Raw genomic sequence first — 20316 nt, forward strand, 5'->3', positions numbered from 1 at the left:
TGATTTTTTTTGTTTTTTTTTTTTTTTGGCTGATGCTGCATAAGCTCCTACCTTGCTTTCTTGCATCAGGTGCCACTACTACTACTACTACTACTATGTTATTAGTTAAGAAACACATAAAAACCAAGGAAGTGAAGCCAGTCGACATCGCTGGACAGTGCAGTGTGGAGTCAGTTTGGTGTGACATAAACATTGGGAGATCAAAATTGAGAGTAGGAGTGTGCTATAGGCCTAATGACTCTGATGAGTATAATAAGGAACTGTACAGGGAAATAGAGTGGGCCAGTAAATCAGAGTGTCTTATAATGGGAGATTTTAATTTCCCAGATATTGACTGGAATTTGGGGGCTGGTTACTCACACACTAGCAGGACTTTTGTGGATTTATTGGATGATTGTTTTCTACATCAGCATGTTCGGGAGGCAACTAGAGGGAGTAATACTCTTGATTTGATTATCAGCAGTGATTCTTCATGCATTAAGAATCTGCAGATAAATGAACCACTAGGTGGCAGTGATCACAGTGTGCTGAAGTGGGATTTACTCAAAGAGGTAACTACCATTAGGGGTAAAGGGAAGGGTTATTGCTTCCGTAAAGGCGACTACGATGGACTGAGACAGTATTTAAATTCTATACAGTGGGACCAACTGATGATGTTACCAGCAGCAAATTCAAAATGGGAAGCATTCAAAGAACTTATCTTGGAAGCTACTAGGCTTTACATACCAACTAAGAAATATTGTTCAAGGTTTAGGCCAAAATGGATGTCAGATGAACTAATGAGGCATATGGCAGAGAAGAAAAATGCATGGGATACATACAAATTAACACATGACACAGAAGCCTATGATAGATACAAGTTGATATGCAACCAAGTTACAAAGGAGGTTAGGCAGGCGAAGGCAGATTACGAGAAATCCTTGGCAAGGGATGCAAAGAAAAACAGCAAAGAGTTCTTTACTTATGTAAACTCTAGAAGGAAGGGGATGAATCAGATTGGTCCACTTGATATTGATGGGTCAATTGTTGATGATCCTGCTCAGGTAGCTAACAAACTAAATGAATATTTTGCATCGACATTCACACATGAGGAGTTATTCAGCGAGGGGAATGCCAGAGGTGTACGCAACTCTAGCAGTAAGCTACAGAATCTTGAAATAACTGGGAGTAAAGTGGAGGAGAAACTGTTGAAGATAAAACACAAGAAAGGCACCCGGGGTGGATGGGATCTATCCAGTTATATTAAAGGAGGCAGCAAAGGAAGTAAGCAAACCCTTAGCCATAATTATGAGAGCTTCCTTGGACTCAGGGGAGGTACCCATAGACTGGAAATGTGCAAATGTGACCCCAATTCACAAAGGAGGATCAAAGGCTGACACAAGTAATTATAGACCTGTGAGCTTAACTTCTGTTCCAGGAAAATTAATGGAGGCACTGGTTAAAGAAGCACTGCAGGATCATTTAGACAAGACTTCAGTTATAGCTCAGACACAGCATGGTTTTTGTTAAGGGGAAGTCTTGCCTGACCAACTTGATTGGATACTATGATGCAGTCACAAAAGAACTGGATGCAGGGAATAACTTTGATATTATATACTTGGATCTTAGAAAGGCTTTTGATACTGTTGCACATGGAAGACTGCTACACAAATTGGAGCAGTGTGACATTGGAGGCAAATTGCTGCTATGGATAAAGGGGTGGTTGATGGGGAGAAGACAGAGAGTGGTAATCAATGGACACTGCTCATCGTGGACTGATGTTATTAGTGGAGTCCCTCAGGGCTCAGTGTTGGGTCCATTATTGTTTTCTGTATTTATAAATGATATTGATGATGGTATATCGGGCCTAATGTCCAAGTTTGCAGACGATACAAAGGTTGGCAGGGTTGTCAAGGACACTACTGACACTATGCTGCTGCAACAGGATCTGGAAAGGTTGAGCAGATGGGCTGAGAGGTGGCAAATGAAGTTTAACATTGATAAATGTAAAGTACTGCACATGGGAAACAGCAACCCCAGAGCAACGTATCAACTCTGTGGTACTACACTGACAGTGGTAGAGAATGAAAGGGACTTGGGGGTGGTTGTGCAGGCAGATATGAAGTTCTCTGAGCAGTGCAGACGGGCTGCAAGAGTAGCTCATGGAGTATTGTCAATGATATACAGGAATTTTTCCAGCAGGGATAAGGAGGTGATTATTCCATTGTATAAGGCAATGGTCAGGCCACACCTGGAGTACTGTATACAGGTCTGGAGACCTCATTTCAAGAAGGATGTAGAGCTGCTGGAATGAGTACAGAGAAGGGCAACAAGATTAGTGAATGGAACAAAGGGGTGCTCTTACGAAGAAAGGCTTAAGTTTTGCAAATTACAGTGTCTGGAGACTAGGCACCAGCGAGGTGATCTGATAGAGGTGTATAAAGCCTTGAATGGTTTAAGCATGCTCAATGCTGATGGGATTCTTCCTCTAGCTCAGAAAAATCACCTGAGAGGGCATAAATTCAAATTGAGGAAAGACAGATGTAGGATAGACGTGCGGAAATTTGCCTTTGGCCAGCGGGTGGTTGGTTGGTGGAACAGACTTCCATCCCTTGTGGTGGAGGTTGATAGCCTAAATAAGTTTAAGGCTCAGCTGGACAGGTATTTTGAACGAACAGAGGGGTGAAGTGGAAGTGGGGTTTTTTTTTTTTTTTTTTTTTTTGGCTGATGCTGCATAAGCTTGCTTTCTTGCATCAAATGCCTCTACTAATGCTAATGCTAATGCTAATGCTAAAGTACTTGATTGATATTGGCAAAGGACGTGATTTGATGGACTTTAAAAAGTGGTGATTGTTGGGTACCAGTTGAAGGGATGGCAGTATTATGGAAAATGCAAATCTTGTGGGCCATTCACAGAGTACTCTAGATAAGGTGTTCCAAGGGTGGATGGATATGGTGGACAGAGCAGCAGTTGATGGGCCAGGAGTGGGTGCCCCCACACCTCATCAATGGTCATGGTGAATGTAAAGTGTCCCACATTGTGCGAGCTGATAGACAGAAACAGTAGAGTACTTTGCCATGGACTTTAACTGGGGAATGACCACCAGTGTTCCCAACACCGCGATCCAAGGAGCCCTTAGAGTAAACACCTGATCAAGGTATCTATGCTTGCAGCCACCATTGCCAATAATGCCTAAAGTTTGACATCTGAGTTGCATCGGTGGGTCATTGGCAACTGGAAAATCATTGCCTTTTCTGGTGAATCACATTTCGTGCCATGTGGACAGTACATGGAGGGTATAATGACAAACCGTGGAGAGGAATCACTCCGGTGTCTTGGTCCAACAGAAACAGTCAGGTGACAGCAGTGTTTTTATATTGGGATGTTTTCCTTGGAATCTCTTAGAGCCTTCATACCCCTAGACCACATCCTGAATATTAAAAACTACTTATTCATTGTGACTGATTAGGTCCACCCCTGGTGACTGTCTTCTCAGATGGTATGGGTGTGTTCCAGCAGGATAATGTTCCTTGCCATTTTGCCAGTATTGTTCAAGAGTGGTTCGCTGAACACTAAAGTGACTTGCAGGTTACCTTGGCTGCTGGATGTGAATCCCATAGAACAGGGGTGGCCAACTTAATTTGTGATGCGATCTACTTTTTTTTTTTTTTTTCAAAATGTGCCGCGATCTACTATTTCAAGAATTTCATTGCACGAGGTTAAAAAAGTTAATCAACACATATTGAAAAATGTTTATAAATTTTAAATTCAGTACAATTCAGAATTATTATTTTAAATTCATACGTATGAATTTAAAATTTTAATTTATGCGAAGTTTGTGTCTTCATGTCATCTGCCAAGCTTTCAAAATTGGGGATATACTGTGATAGGGCCAACCGTAAAGAATCTTCTGTATGCAAGTCTGTAATAGCACAGCAATTCTTCGTCTTTGTTTGTTTCAAATACGAAAAGACCAATTCACATAGATATGTGGAACCAAAACAGGAATTTAAAAGTTCACTGCATTTTTTACAGTACTTTTCTCGGCAAGCATATTTCCAAAAGTCTTTTTTGATGATGACCTGGCTTTTAGGACAATATCGTTTCGCAATGTTTTAATTTCATTTTCAAGTAATATTTTCTCCATGTGAAAAATTGCAGTGATTTTTTCTGCAATTTGTTTCGTATCTAAGTGGTGGACATTAAATGGATAAGAAATATATTGAACAATGTCTTCAGTTGTTTTAAAATCACTGATTCTGGTTTCAGAATCATCCACAACATTCTCAATTTCAGAAACATATTTCTCACTATTAAATTCAAAAACGGGATAGTTTTGCAAATGACCTTGCATATTTGCAAACTGGTCGAATTTTTTTTCTTTGAAATCCTTCGCCATTGCCAAAAATTGATATTTATATGAAGAAATACTACTAATCATGTCACCCACATTTTTATTTTTTTCTTGTAATTCCAAATTCAGATCACTTAATTTACTGGTAAAATCTGCCAAACAAGCCAGATCACACAACCACTCCATATCTTTTAGCTGCTGATAATCATCTCCCCTTTGATAGACAGATTTTTTAATTTCATTTAGCAAATTTCGAAATCTCTGTAGACACTTACTCCGACTCAGCCACCTCACATATGTTTGTAATATCAGATCTGGTTCTTTTTCATCGAGTTGCATTTTGAAAAGTCTCCTTTGAAGAGATTGTCCTCTGATGGAATTCACGATTTCGAAAGCAATGTCCATAACACTATTAGTATTTATTCTTTTGCTGGCTAACACTTGTTGGTGGATGATACAGTGGTGACTCAAAAAATCTGGGAATTCATCATCCTTTTGGTACAATGCGATGAATCTGTTTAAGATGCCCGTCATTGCTTTAGCTCCATCTGTTGTTACTGATACAAACTTAAATATTTTCATTCATTTGAATTAATTTTTTCAATAAAATGATTGATGAGTTAAAGATACCAAGACCTCTAGTTCTTTCTTTTAACGAAACCATACCCAGCAGTTCTTCTCTAGTGGCAAAATCATTGAAAAACATACCAACAAAAATGAGCACTTGAGCTGTATCACTGACATCTGTAGATTCATCCAGTCGTAAAGAAAAGGACACATAATTAGTAATATGAGCACGCATTGTTTGCTCATTTTTTCGATGCATCGCATCACAGTATTTAGAGATAATTGTAAATCTTGAAGGGCACTTTTAATTTCATTTTTGTTCTTAAAATTTTCAAAAAGAGAAACTCTTATTTCTAAAAATGTCTCTTTGATGAATTGACCATCAGAAAATGATTTGCATTTTTTGCAAGATGACACTTTAAATGATGCTACAGTTACTGCTTTAGATTGTAAATTATCTGTCAAGAATAAATTTTGTTGCACAAATAATCTGGATTTAAGTTCTGATTTATTTTTTCTAAGATTACTATTCGGTGGAAAATCCATTTGATATTTGCCATGGAGTGCATTGAAGTGCCTTTCTAAATTTCCTTTTTTTAGGGTATAGTGTTCCACGGAAGCATTGCAATCAAACATTTTCTTTCACCATTACAAAAAAGTATTCTAGTTCCCACTCTTGATGGAAATGATACGTTTTCTCTTTTTCGTAGTATTCATTTTAAATCAAAAGGTATTAAATTAACATATAAGTACTGTCCAGTTATTAAATCAGCAAAAGCAATGCTTACCGATTAAAACACTTAAAGTTGCACAAACCGGAAAAATATTCTGTCTGAACAGCTAACGTAGGATAATTGGTGAAGAGGATTAGAAGTAGTAGCAGTGGCATGTGATGCAAGAAAGCAAGTGTATGAGCTTATGCAGCATCAGCCAAAAAAAAAAAAAAAAAAAAAAAAAATCACACCATTCCCTCCAAATGCCTGTCCAGTTCCTCCTTAAATTTATTCAACCTATCAACTTCCACAACGACAGATGGAAGTTTGTTCCAGCAATTAACCACCCACTGGCTAAAGGCAAATTTCCACACATCTATTCTACATCTGTCTTTTCTGGCGCCTCCGTAGCCAGGTGGGAAGGAGCAGCAGTGCGTAGCACATGCTTCTTGATTATACCGGGATTCGAGCCTGTCACCACCAAATACGGAGGATGCGGAAAGGTCAGGGAATGACCACCGCATATCCCGGAGCAATATGGCCTTAGTTGCTAATGCTCCTAAAAACCAGATAACAACAACAACAACTGTCTTTTCTTAATTTGAATTTATGCCCCCTTAGGTTTGTAATCTGAACAAGTGGAAGGATCCCATCAGAATTCAGCGTGCTCAACCCATTCAAGGCCTTATTTACCTCAATCAGATCACCACGCAGGTGCCTAGTCTCCAGCCACTGCAATTTGCAGAACTTGAGCCTCTCTTGGTAAGAGGATCCCTTCATTCCCCTCACCAATCTTGTTGCCCTTCTCTGTACACGCTCAAGTAAATCTACATCCTTCCTAAAATGAGGCCTCCAGACCTGTACACAGTACTCAAGGAGTGGCCTGACCATTGTCTTATACAGAGGGATAATCACCTCCTTTTCCCTGCTAGCAAAATTCCTATATATCATTGACAAAATCTCATGACCTGCCCTGGCAGCCTGTCTGCATTGCTCAGAAAACTTCATATCTGACTGCACAATTACTCCCAGGTCTTTTTCATTTTCTACCACCTTAAGTGTAGTACCACACAGTTGGTACGTTTCTCTGGTGTTACTTCTACCCATATGCATTACTTTGCATTTGTCAAGGTTGAACTTCAGTTGCCACTTCTTAGCCCATCTGCCAAAATTATATAGATCCTGTTGCAGTAGCACACTGCCATTACTGTCATTAACAACCCTGCCAACCTTTGTATCATCTGCAAACTTCGATATTAAGCCTGATATACCTTCGTCAATATCATTGATAAATATACAAAACAACAGTGGATCTAACACCGAACCCTGTGGGACTCCACTAATAACATTAGTCCAAGAAGAGCAGCACCCATTAATTACCACCCTCTGTCTTCTCCCACTTAACCATCCTTTTATCCATTGTAGCAACTTATCCTTAATACCATTCTGCTCCAATTTGTACAATAGTCTTCCATGCGCAACAGTGTCAAAAGTTTTCCTGAAATCCAAATATATGATATCAAAATTATTTTTTGCATCCAGTTCCTTTGTAACCACATCATAATATCCTATCAAATTTGTCAGACAAGACTTTCCCTTAACAAACCCATGCTGTGTCTGAATTATTGCTGCAGTCTTGTCTAGATGATCCTGCAATGCATCTTTAACCAGTGACTCTATTATTTTACCCGGAACAGAAGTTAAACTAACTGGTCTGTAATTACTCGTGTCACCCTTTGATCCCCCTTTGGGAATTGGGGATACATTTGCACATCTCCAGTCCGTGGGAACCTCCCCGGAGTCCAAGGATGCTCTCATAATTATGGCTAAGGGTTTGCTTAGTTGCTTTGCCGCCTCCTTAAATATAACTGGATAGATCCCATGCACCCCAGGTGCTTTTCTTATGTTTAACTTCAACAATTTCTCCTCCACTTTGCTTTCAGTTATTCCAAAATCATTAAGTATCCTGCTACAATTTGATAACCTTCTGCCATTTTCAAACCTTAATAATTCCTCATGTGTGAATGTAGATGCAAAATACTCATTCAGTTTGTTTGCTATCTGAGCAGGATCATCAACAGTCGAACCATCGATGTCAAGTGGACCAATCAGATTCATCCCCTTCCTTTTAGAGTTTATATAAGTAAAGAAATCCTTGCTGTTTTTCTTAGCATCTTTTGTCAAGGATTTCTCGTAATCTGCCTTCGCCTGCCTAACCTCCTTTGTCACCTGATTACAGACTAGCTTATATCTGCCATAGGCTTCTGAGTCGCTTGATAATTTATATGCATCCCATGCATTTTTCTTCTCTATTACGAGTCTCATTAGTTCATTAGATAACCATTTAGGCCTAAACCTTGAACAATATTTCTTAATAGGTAGAAACTTCTAGTAGCTTCCACGATTAATTCCTTGAATGCTTCCCACTTAGAATTTACTGTTGGTAACATCATCAGTTTATCCCACTGTACAGAATTTAAAAACTGTCGGAGACCACTGTACTCACCTTTACGGAAGCAAAAACCCTTTCCTTTACCCCTGATGGTAATTAAATCTTTAAGTAAATCCCACATCAGTACACTGTGATCACTGCCCCCTAGTGGTTCCTTTATCTGCAAATTCTTAATACAAGAATGATCACTGCTGATAACCAGATCAAGAGTATTACTTTCTCTGGTTGCCTCTCAAACATGCTGCTGCAGAAAACAATCATCCAATAAATCCACAAAAGTCTGACTAGTGTGTGAGTGACCAACCCACAAGTTCCAGTCAATATCTGGGAAGTTAAAATCTCCCATTATAAGACATTCCGATTTACTAGCCCACTCTATTTCTCTGTACAATTGTTCATTGTACTCATTCGAGTCATAAGGCCTATAACACACTCCTACTCTTATTTTTGCTTTCGCAGTGCTTATGTCACACCAAACTGACTCAACAGTGCACTGTTCATCTATATCAACTGGATGCACTTCTTTTGATTTTATGTTTTTCTTAATTAACAGCATAACACCTTCTCCCTTTCTATCCTGTCTATCCTTTATGTACACATTGTACTCCCCAAATTCCAGTTCAGCATTCCTTATACCTGTGTGACACCACGTCTCTGCTATCCCAACAATATCCGCCTTTGATGTCTTGACCAACACTTCAAATTCATCAGATTTATTTACTATATTTCTAGCATTGGTATACATGCTCCTACTCCTATTCTTAGTTACCCTAACACATCCCATATACCCACCTATTTCAGGATGACTGCCATCCGTCCCTGAAACCCCCAACACCCCAGGCTCCAGGTCGCTACTTATTCTAATAGAAGTTGTGCAAGAATCACCTAGGCGCCTCCGTAGCCAGGTGGGAAGGAGCAGCAGTGCGTAGCACACGCTTCTTGATTAGACCGGGGTTCGGGCCCGTCACCACCAAATACGGAAGATGCAGAAAGGTCAGGGAATGACCACCGCACCGGAGCAATATGGCCTTAGTTGCTAATGCTCCTAAAAACCAAATAACAACAACAACAACAGCAAGAATCACCTTCACCTTTCCCTACGGCTACTGTTAAACTATTAGTCCTTGTATCCCCCCAAGCTAGCAGTTTTCAGACCCACCTAACACTGCCTCGATAGCATCAGCAAATATTCTTGCACCCTTTCTATTTAAGTGTATCCCATCCCTATAGAAGCAGTCTCTCCTGTTAACAAGTACAGTCCAGGCTGAAAAAAATTCTGCCCCTTGAGCCTTGCACATTCTTTCCAGGGCCGAATTGATCGACAAGGCTCTCATCATATACTCCCTTCTATCGTGTCTAGGCAGAATTGCAGACACGATAGATTTCCAAAATAATCGGACAAACACACCACTGTTTATTGCTCTGTTTGGTTATATCTTTATAGGAATCAGTTTTGAATGCCTCCGTGATATTTCTCTAAAGCTATTTCTGGAGGTCACGACCATAAAACAATATAAACAATTTGCACTTTCCGGTTTATTGAGCTTTTCTGTTAGTACAGTATAATTATAAACAGGTAGTAAACTCAATCTTATTGCATTTGCAATACTACCAACAGCTGGAATTCTATGGGATTTTATGTTATGGTGAAACGTGTTTCTCCTTCAATGAAATCTTCAATCATGCAAAAAAAAAAACAAAAAAAAAAATTTCAAAATCTACTCTTCATTCCTATTTTTGAAGCTTCGTAAAAATAACGCGCAGGTTGCAAAACCCGCTGCGCAATATAAAATTTTGGTAGTATACCTGGCCGCACAAATCGAGGGATGACTCTATATTTAAAATTCGTTGTGGTCGACCAAAATTAAAGCCACGGTCGACTCGTTGGCCACCCCTGCCATAGAACATCTCTGGGATTACGTGAATTCACGGATCTGGCATTTGAATCCTCTACCACAGACTCTCACTGATCTACAGGATACAATCCTGGCAATGTGGTACAACATATCTCTTGTAATGTTCACGTGCCTTATAGAGTCCATGCCTTACAGTGTAGTAGCACTGGTGGAAAGAGGGAAACATGCTTGCTATTACTTAGGTGGTCATAACATTTCAACTGGACAGTATATATGTATATATACATACTTTTTTTTGTTTAAAAAAAAAAAAAAAAGTGCTGATGCTCATTCCTTGATAGCAGGAAAAGTTGAAAATGCCACTTGTCTTCATATTAAAAATAAAAATTGTTGATATTATTTTGTATTATGATAAAATGTTAAAATAAAACCTGAAATAAAATATGTTGACACGCCATTTATCATATATAAGAAGTACTTCGTTTCGTAACAAAGTTTTTATAGACAGTTGCAAATTTTAATGGCATTTCAGAGCAGCCATGAATTCACATATTTTTCAGGGTCAAATGATGTTGGGATTGACCTGCAATTTCAATTTTAAGAAAGAGTACTGAAGAAATTGCTTTTGTCACCAATTAAATTCTGGTTGGACAGACGTTTGATTTCATTTATGAAAATTCTCATTTACGTTCCCTTGACAAAACTGGTACCATATGCAGAGTGTTCTTCAAATGTTTCAGTTTTTCCAGACCTATCTGTTCAATTAGGTATTTAGGAAGTCCACAAATTGTATCTCTTTCATTTAATTGATGCCTAATTGAGTTTTCCAACCTCAAAATACCAATTGGGAGTTAATATCTTCAGGCAAATGTTTCTTATAAAGCTGTCATGCGGACACTGCCAAATTGGCATATTTACTATCAGGCAGCCTATTTTCTATTGATTCTTTCAATATTTTATAGAAAGCTTCTCTGGATAGAGTGGAGAATAATTTCTGTATTTCTCATGAAGTGAAACTCCCTGAAATCATAGATCTTCATGTCACCAACTGTTCTAATCTGTGATTAGTACAGTGTCACACAATTAAAGGCCAACCGGGCTAGCCGGGTGGGTAAAGTGCCTGCCTGGCAACCCAAAGGTCACGTGTTCGAATCCCGCCTCGGGCTTGGATTAAAGTACTGCAAAAACCTTGGGGGGTGCATTATGGCCACAGAAGCCGATGCACCAACAACTACCAAAAAAAAAAAAAAAAAAAACAAGAATCAAAGAAGGAAATTTTTCCTTCTTTAGTTTGGTAACCTCACTTTTGCTACCAATCATAAAAGCTGCTCAATCACATGTGACACAAACTAAATGAGTTTTAAATAAATAGTTTTTTAGTTTTCTGTCATTCTGTATTCCCAAAGACAGTCTAAGTCTGGCAGAGGAACAAATTTACTGGAGCTTATTCCGCTGTCCAGTATACAAATTCAGACATACTCAAAGTATATTTTTTGCTTGGCATGGTCAACTTGTCAATTATCAATGAAATTTTACTGTTTTTCATAGCGATTTTCTTAGCCAAATTTTTTTTCGTTTCATCATTAATCTAATTCAAGATGTTAATGCAAGCATTAGTTTAATAAAGAATGCAGCCCATGTCAATCCTATTTAATTCTTGTATGTAAATTTCAGATTCAAAATATGAAAAGACTGATTGATATTCTTTGGTCACATTATATGCAGGAAAAATTGTTAATTTTTCATGAGGTAAACTATTTAAACACAGATTTTCAAGGAGCACCTTTCTTGGCTTCTGGAAGCAATTTTATAGCAGTTTTATGTTCTCCTGTTTCCTTATAATCATTTTTTTTTTTTTTTTTTTCTTAAATACAAAGCAAATTTCTTAAATACAAATACAAATACAACAATAGCTGTTGACAGCTATTGTTGCTGTCTACTTTTGCCGAAATAGATGACTTCATTGTTTGCCCATTCCTCAGAAATCTTTATTGCAATCTTTTCCACTCTCCAAGAGGCCCAATTCATTGGTGTAGTGCACAGCCAAGTTTTTTATTTTGTTAATTTAGTCAATCATACTTCATGCAAAAGTCAGTGTTTTGAGTGACAGTCTTGCAACTAGGCCAGTCATTGTCAGCCATCTCTTGCCTTGGATCTAGATGCTATCAGGAACAAAAACAATCTCAGACACAGTCTCTCTAGTTAACTAACTTCTTGCTCATTTCCTTTCCTGTTTTTAATTGCTTAACTGTAGAAAGAGAAAATAAACTTGTAATATCTTCATTTTTTACTTTAGCGTTCAAGAACTTTTTTTTATGTATAAACATCTTTAGTAGCACCAACTAAATTTTAGACTATAGTAAAACCAATTTGTTATGATTTTATTAAACGGAAATGGCATCAGTTACTTTCCGGAAGTGACATCATTGACATCATTTCCGGAAAGTATATATTGATTACGAAATAAAAGAGCTTTTGTATTGTAAATATTTTATTGATCATTCACAAATTTCAATAATTTCAGCTGGAAGGCACGATACAATGGATTTATGATAACTGAAGTAAGAGATGTATACTTGCAATTGCAACGTATCTAAAAACCTCTTAAACAGTGTCGATTGATGTACCCGATCTTGTAGTTGAGATTGAAGGATTAATGTTATTGTGAGATCGAACATTGCCTACAGAAAAGTAATTAACGGTTTAGTTTCTTCCAATCCGAAGTTAACGTTGAAATCGCTGCTCATGATCGTGGGTATTTTATGTAAATCTTTTTTAACAGTGCTGCATCCATTGTATCGTGTCTTCCGGCTGAAATTATTGAAATTTGTGAATGATCAATAAAATATTTACAATACAAAAGCTCTTTTATTTCGTAATCAGTATATACTTTCTGGAAATGACGTCACTGATGTCACTTCCGGAAAGTAACTGAGTTAGTGTCAGATCCGATCTGGAAGGTAACTGATGCCATTTCCATTTCATAAATTGAGTATGGGAGCAAAGCAAAATAAATGAAGTCAGTTATATCCTGTGTATCACTTGGCCGTTGGATAAAAAGCACTCTGCTGTACTCATATTCCCTACGGGCCAAATGGTGACATTCAGACCAGTCGTTTGGCGATGGATGACACCTAAGTATCAATGCGTCCCTAGTCCTTGTGATATTTTGCAACTCCCGCTGTCCGTTTGGTTTCACGCTTGAACTGACACTCTCATTATTTTCTAACCAAGTCTCAGCAGCAAGATTTGGCATTGCTGTGTAACAATGTCAATGAGGTCGGCATGGTGTGCCAGTAGGCTTTGGCAGTTGAGTGAGAGAACTGAGAGTTCCATTCTATCACGGATGAATTTGAGCAAGCTGTCCTGTCTTGTTTGTAGCCAATTAGTCGCAAGCCTGGTAAACTAATTTTGTAGATCGATATGAGGATGTAGCGTTTCTCAGGCCATGGTGGAATCTCTTGTTGCCAGTTGGCAAGACGACGTAAAGTCCATTGATGTCAGTTAGGTGTGACAGAACAACATAAACCAGCTGCTGTTCATGCCCTTTTCATACTCATAAACCACTGTATCAAATGTGCTGCCTTGCAACTTGTGTATCGTCATTGCACAAGCTGGTATGAGAGGAAAGTGGTTTCTTTCGGCACAGATTGTGCGGTTGTTGTTCAACAATATACTTGCAGTTGATCTTGCAAGCAGCACAGCTACGCGATTGATGTTGTTTGCTTGTATGTATTTCGCTGCCTTCTTACGAGTTAACTTTCCAATCTTAGCTGAGATGGTAAATTCGAGCTACAATCATCGTATCTGTTGCTCCATTAGTGAGCCCATCAGTTACGTCCACTTTGGTGGCGACGATATACGGCTTTCAAATTACCAGTGGGAGCTCGTAGGGTAATCCGCCAGTATTGATAACTGACTTTTTATACAGTTTCTGGCAAACTTGTGCAACTGATTCCACTTTCTCCTCTGTGGCCCTGGAGTAATGTTAAGTAATGAATTATCAACATCAAGATGTGTTAACAATATAGCACTAGCAAATTCCAACTTCAACATTTACTAAATCTTGGAAAAAAACTTTGGCCCAAAGTAGATAATGCTAATGAAAATCCTGAACTGCAAGAAGATAATGAATAACATAGTTTATTAACTGATTTCAGGTAAGTTGTAGGTTCCAAAAATTTATAGCAAGAACGCATACAACAGTGGATTCAGTAATATTTTCCAACAAATCAGTGTGATTTTTTGGGAAATGAAATTATGGAAAATGTAAAAATCATACACACTGTAATGGAAAACAACTGCTTGATTCAGCAAACAACAATGTGATGTTTATAAAACTGTGGAGGGACTATGCTCCTGTAGCTTAAAATAATACTTCATGGTTTTTTTTTTAATGACTCTCAGTTTAGCTGATCTATTGCAATCTTTTCCCCATCCCTTTGAAACTGACTTTTATACTCTGCTCTTTTTGTTATGTAGAATCAGGAAGATGTTAAAATTTATTTTTTATGTGAATATATTTGTTGAAAACAGAATATTATTTTGCCAAGTATATGGAATTAAAATTTTAAAAGTAATATATTTTCTAATTAACCAACTGTACTGATCCTCCAAAAACATTTCCCAACTGCTGGAAATCATAATTCCTAAGTCACATCACTTAAAAAGACTTCATCATTATTAAAATAACTTCAAGAGACTTCATCATCATCATCATTAAAAATACTTCTAAAAGTAGAATGTAAAAAAGAGAAGTGGTTGATAAACCAAAGAAAAAAGTTACATTTCCAAGGTGGAGAAACAGAAGTCATTCAAGTTATTATTTTTCAGAATATATTCAAGTTAACTTATTTCAAGTATATGGTAATAAATGATGAGTTAAAAATAGAAATAATGAGATAGGCTTGCTCTTAATACTTTTAGAGTCGTCTACGGAAAAAAACTCTAGAAGAAGGAAGCTTTGATGAAAAAACAAGTGAAACATGTATTTCTTCTGGAGAAGAAAGGCAAGACATGGAGCAAACTCCTAGATTAACAGTTGTAGTTAGGCGGGGTCAGAAAAATAATGAAGGGAGCCGAAGAAGACAAGGCAATAGAAGAGCAATGAAACGTCAGTTACTTCAGGGTAATTGGACTGAGGATGAAGAAAGAACAAATGAGGAGGAGGTAAGAAGCAAACTTTTACTTTGAACATTACTTTTGTAATTTATTACTATATTGTTATGTTTCTGTTATATTTTTTTGCTGATAGTAAAATTAAGTGTACATTTAAGCTTAAAAAATTTACACTGTTAAAATACCACCACTTTGCTTATTGGAGGCTTGAAGTGGTGAAACCCATGTTTAGTCTCTAGAGCATTTTGATACCTTTCGTGTTTGGGATTTTTATAAAAAAAAAAAAAAAAAAAAAGGTATCAATCTTTCTTCTTTTTTTCCCCCTCTCTCTCTTCTTCTCCTTTAGAGTTTGTCTGCAGTGCTATTTCTGTACATACAAGGGGAGGTTAAAGTTTCTAGCCTCTTATAAAAGGAATGCTGTAAATTTATGAAAACCCTTAAGGCAATACACTTTCTGGCATGACCCACAAACAAAGAATCACAACTTGGTCAAATAAAATTGAGAAGATTTTGACTCAAACCAGTTGTTGACTACATCCATCACAGCATTGTCACTGTTGAATTTCTGTCCTTTCAAGTCTTTTTTGATATTTTTAAATAGAAAATAGTCTGATGGAGCCGAGCCAAATTCGCTGAGTAGGGTGGATGCTGTAATAGCTCAAACCCACAGTTACACAGTGTTGCCTGGGCCCCTAGTGCCAAGCGATCTTTCTAGTGTTTTTCCTAGGGTGAGAACTAGTGCTTTAATAAACCTTCCACTTCCCGCAACGTTACTGCTTCCCTCGCTGAGCAATGTTACTGCTAACCCCTCTTGCAATGTACTGCTCTTCTCTTGATCGTTTGGTCACTGGTTGGCACCGCTCCTGCCTCCATGTGGCAGGGCTAGTAACCTGGGAGAAGGAATTTCCTTTTCCACAACTAAAAGGAGCAGCGATGGATTGCGTTGCATATCCACTGCTATAGCCCGTAGGCTACAGACCTGTGATACTGTCTTAGAGCATGACTCAGATCATCCAAAGAGGCTATGGACAGAAAAACAAACTACAGACATGCTAACATTTCTCATAATGCATTCACTATCCACACAACCTGTCAGCAAGCTATTGCCTTTTCTAATAGAAATATTTAGAATCGATTGTTGGATCTCCTAAAATGGTCAAATGTCTCCAATCTGGTGGCCTTCTAATTGAAGCTTCCAAGCCAAGTCACTCAGAAAAATTGTTAAAATTAACGACTTTTAACAATATTCCAGTGACAGTAACAGCCCATAACACTCTGAACACCTCTAAAGGTGTTATCAGCAAATAGGACTTACTAAATGTCTCTGAAGAAGAGATAATACAAGAGCTTAGCGAACAAAAGTGACTCTCATGCACGGATAATTATGACAAAAAATGATAGCAACCTACTACCAACGAAGTCCATCATTTTGACATTCAGTACTCCGAATCTCCCATCTTCTGTTAAAGCAGGTTACATAAACTGAAAGATTCATCCTTACATCCTGAATCCCATTCGCTGCTTTAAGCGCCAGAAGTACGGCCATTCTCAGATGCGGGAGACTATACAGCTTCCACTCCTACTTGCCCAAACTGTAAAGGAAGCCATCCTGCATTTTCTAAAGTGTGTGACCTCTGAAAAACAGGGAAAAAAATCCAGAAATATAAAGTGGAGCATAAAGTCACATACTCTGAAGCAAGAAAGCAAATACTGCTAACCATGCTTAGCTGATCATATGCATCGGTCACCAAAAACAGCCACTCAGCTGCACCTCAAACAGATGCCTCCGTAGAACCAAATATTTTTTTTGCCACCTGAGCCAAAACTCTTCTAACATACAATAAGAAACCTACAATCAATGAAACCAGTAATACACCGATCAGTATCTCAACTGATGCTATATCAACATTGCCTGAAACCACAAAATATCAACATGGAAATGTAGGTTCAATCAGAGAATGATGACGCAGTACTAGAACTACATGCAGATGATACCATGGACGCCCAGTCTTTCCCAGAAATGAAAAATCAAAACTAAACAGACAGAAACCTTCTCAGAAAAAAGTCAGATCATTCTTCCTCAAACAAGCCCAACCAATGAATAAATTCCTACAATGGAACTGTTGAAGATTACACAGCAATATAGATGACCTGAATGGTTTACTCATACAAATTAATGCAGTAGGTGTATGCTTACAGGAAACCTTTTTATCACCACAAGTTTCTCTCAGAATTAAAAATTATACTATGCGTAGGTCAGACACGGATTCTGACACTCTTGCTCGTGAAGGGGTGGCTATTCTTGTCAAAACTACCATACCATCAAGGCATCTCCAACTGCAAACCTCCTTAGAAATTGTAGCGGTTCGGATGGCAATGGGAATATCGTTAACCCTTGCATCCATTTATATCCTACCGAATTATCCTTGCTCCCAGACTAAACTTGACAATCTTATCACACAACTGCCACCTCCTGTCTGTTTACTCGATGATTTCAATGATCACCATCCATTGTGGGGACCTTTCTCCATGGATAGGAGAGGCCAATTAATTGAAACATTCCTGAATAACCATAACCTGACTGTTAAATCCTGGCTCTCCAACTCATATTCTGAACATATGGATAAGTCTAAGGCTGAACATATGGATAAGTCTAAGGTTGATGTAATACCTACAGTATTACATCAACCTTAGACTTATCCATATGTTCAGCATCTCTTTTTCCAAGCATGGAATGGTTAGTACTGAGAGATCCATTCCACAGTGACCATTTTCCTATCATCTGTTCAATTCAAACACAGGTAGTGTCATGTCCTAAAGGCTGTACTTCTTGGATTTTTCATAAAGCAAACTGGAAAAACTATTCAACTTGTGTCTTACTTGACAACCTATGTGTACAGCAAAAACATATTGATGACATAGCTGATCACATTACCAGCCATATATTATCTGCAGCAGAAATTTCCACTGCAAAATTTGACAGTGCAAGCATGTACACCAAAATCAGTGATACCAGCCATGACGAATGCTCCAAAGCGAAATGAGAAAAAAAACCGTACTTGAAACCAGCAAATTCCCAACTACCACCAACATAATTGTTTACAAAAACCTCAGAGCCAAAGCAAGACAAATTAGCAAGAAAGCAAAATGTGATTCCTGGATTAACTTTGCCTCAACTATTAACAAAAATACTAACATTCGAATTATCTGGGGAAAAAATACAAGCTCTCAATGGTAAATTTCTATCGCTGCAATCTCCGATAATACAACGGAATGGGCAGGACCTATCCTCCCCAACTGATATTTTTTTCAAATGCTTTAGCAGAATATTTTTTATAACATTTCCGCCTCTTCCTCTTATGTGACCTCCTTTCAACTCATTAAAACTGATGAAGAATATCATAAATTGAATTTTTAAACTAGACTCTCACTTCCATATAACCAGCCCTTTACTCTAGCTGAGCCCAAAGAATCTTTGAGCAAATCTCCAAATAGTGCAGCAGGACCAGACAGCATTCACTACAGTATGCTTGAAGCATCTGTGTGAAGCCAATCTCTAAATACTATTACTCTCTTATAACCCAGATCGCTGACCGGGTGGATAAAGTGCTTTCCTGGCAACCCAAAGGTCGCGGGTTCGAATCCCGCCTCGGGCTTGGATCGGAGTAAATGCAAAAACTTCGGGAGGTGCATTATGGCCACAGAAGCCGATGCACCAACAACTAACAAAAAAAAAATAAAAAATAAAAATAACCCGAATCTTCTCAGAAAATACATATTCTCTGTCATAATGTTCTTGTTTATACTCCGGCATGACCACCAGGTCAGTGGAGTTTACAATAAATCAATCAATACAAATGCTAATGGTATTCAGCAGTCATGGGTGTGAACACTAATCCACTCACTCGCACTTCTGACTACTTGGCTACATAGTGGCGTCATTCCGATATTTGTGCTATTCCAAAACCAGGCAAAGATCCTTCTCTAGTTCAAAATTACACACCGATATCATTGACAAGCTGTTTGGGCAAAATATTTGAAAGGATGGTGCATTAAGAGGCTTCCAGACTCCCAAAACGTTCTTTCTGATCACCAGTATGGCTTCCATAAAAATAGATCTACCCTAGATTTACCTGTCAAAATTGAATCAAACATACATAATGCCTTCATTGTGAGGCGGCATCTAGTGATGGTGAACCTAGATATTCAGAAAGCATTTGATACCACTTGGCGTCATGGTATTATTAGATATGTATCAGTTGGGGCTTTGAGGTTACCTTCCTCAAATCATTCAGAACTTTTTAAGGTTACACACCTTTCAAGTCCAATATCGAAACAGGCTGTCAGCATCTCACATTCAAGAAGAGGGTGTCCCACAAGGCTCCATCTTAGTGCTACCTGATTTGTGATTCAAGTCAATAACATATTGCAAAATCTCGCAAAAACTATTGAAGTATACATGTACGCAGATGACCTCACCATATCCTGCCAGTTACAAATTGCTCTTGCCATAATAGATCCTGGACCTTGTGAAATGGATACTGTCTTGCAGAACAGAAATCCACCAATACTCACTTCTGTAAACTACAGTCACTTCATCCTGATCCTGAGTTAAAGATAAATAATGTGCCAATCCCCCTTGCTCACACTGTCCGTTTTCTTGGCCTGATATTAGATAGGGCTGCATTAATGCTACAGCCAAACGGGCCATGGCTGGGGGCCTCACCCGAAGAGGAGCCACATTTTCAATGTAAATATTTTCTAAACTGGTGATAAAAATTTTTAATAATAATAATAAACCAAGAAAACATGTAATATAAAACGTGTAATGTAATATAAAAGCATACTTAAACTTAACTTGTTGAGTGTTTAAATTTTATTCTTATAGCTTTTTATTTTACAATAAATTAGTTATTAAAATTGTTTTTATTATTACTTTATTTTTCAAGTCCAAAAACATGAAATGTTTTTGACCTCTTATTTTGCATTTTTATCAAGGGATTATTATTCACAATATAAACATAAAAATCTATGTAGTATTTGTATTTATATGTATGTGCAATATATATATATACAAGAACACAAATTCAACGTTATGCTTTTGCCGGCCTGTACAAACTGAAAAAAATATGGAAACGTATTTTGCATCTGTAGGGATAAATGGAGGTATTGTGAAAATATGTGAACCCAATAACATATTGGGGTTTTTTTTTTTTTTTTTTTATTTGTTCCAAGTTGAAAAGTTTCAACTTGGAAGTTGAAATTTTCACTATATT

At 37.9% G+C, this 20316-nt stretch overlaps 1 protein-coding gene across 1 annotated transcript in view; it reads left to right on the plus strand.

Annotated features, from left to right (window-relative positions):
* The first annotated feature begins 3256 nt into the window (after positions 1-3256).
* LOC150075264 (uncharacterized) overlaps positions 3257-20316 on the plus strand; it is a 157655-nt gene continuing 140595 nt past the window's right edge. Inside the window, exons 1-2 of the mRNA XM_090388421.1 lie at positions 3257-3337; positions 14849-15091. Of these exons, the coding sequence (XP_090244547.1) occupies positions 3257-3337; positions 14849-15091 (324 nt within the window). The remainder of the gene's footprint in view (positions 3338-14848; positions 15092-20316) is intronic.

The sequence above is a fragment of the Mastigoproctus giganteus genome, chromosome 14 (assembly GCF_048544385.1).
Source record: "Mastigoproctus giganteus isolate SK-2022 chromosome 14, ASM4854438v1, whole genome shotgun sequence".
NCBI lineage: Eukaryota > Metazoa > Arthropoda > Arachnida > Uropygi > Thelyphonidae > Mastigoproctus > Mastigoproctus giganteus.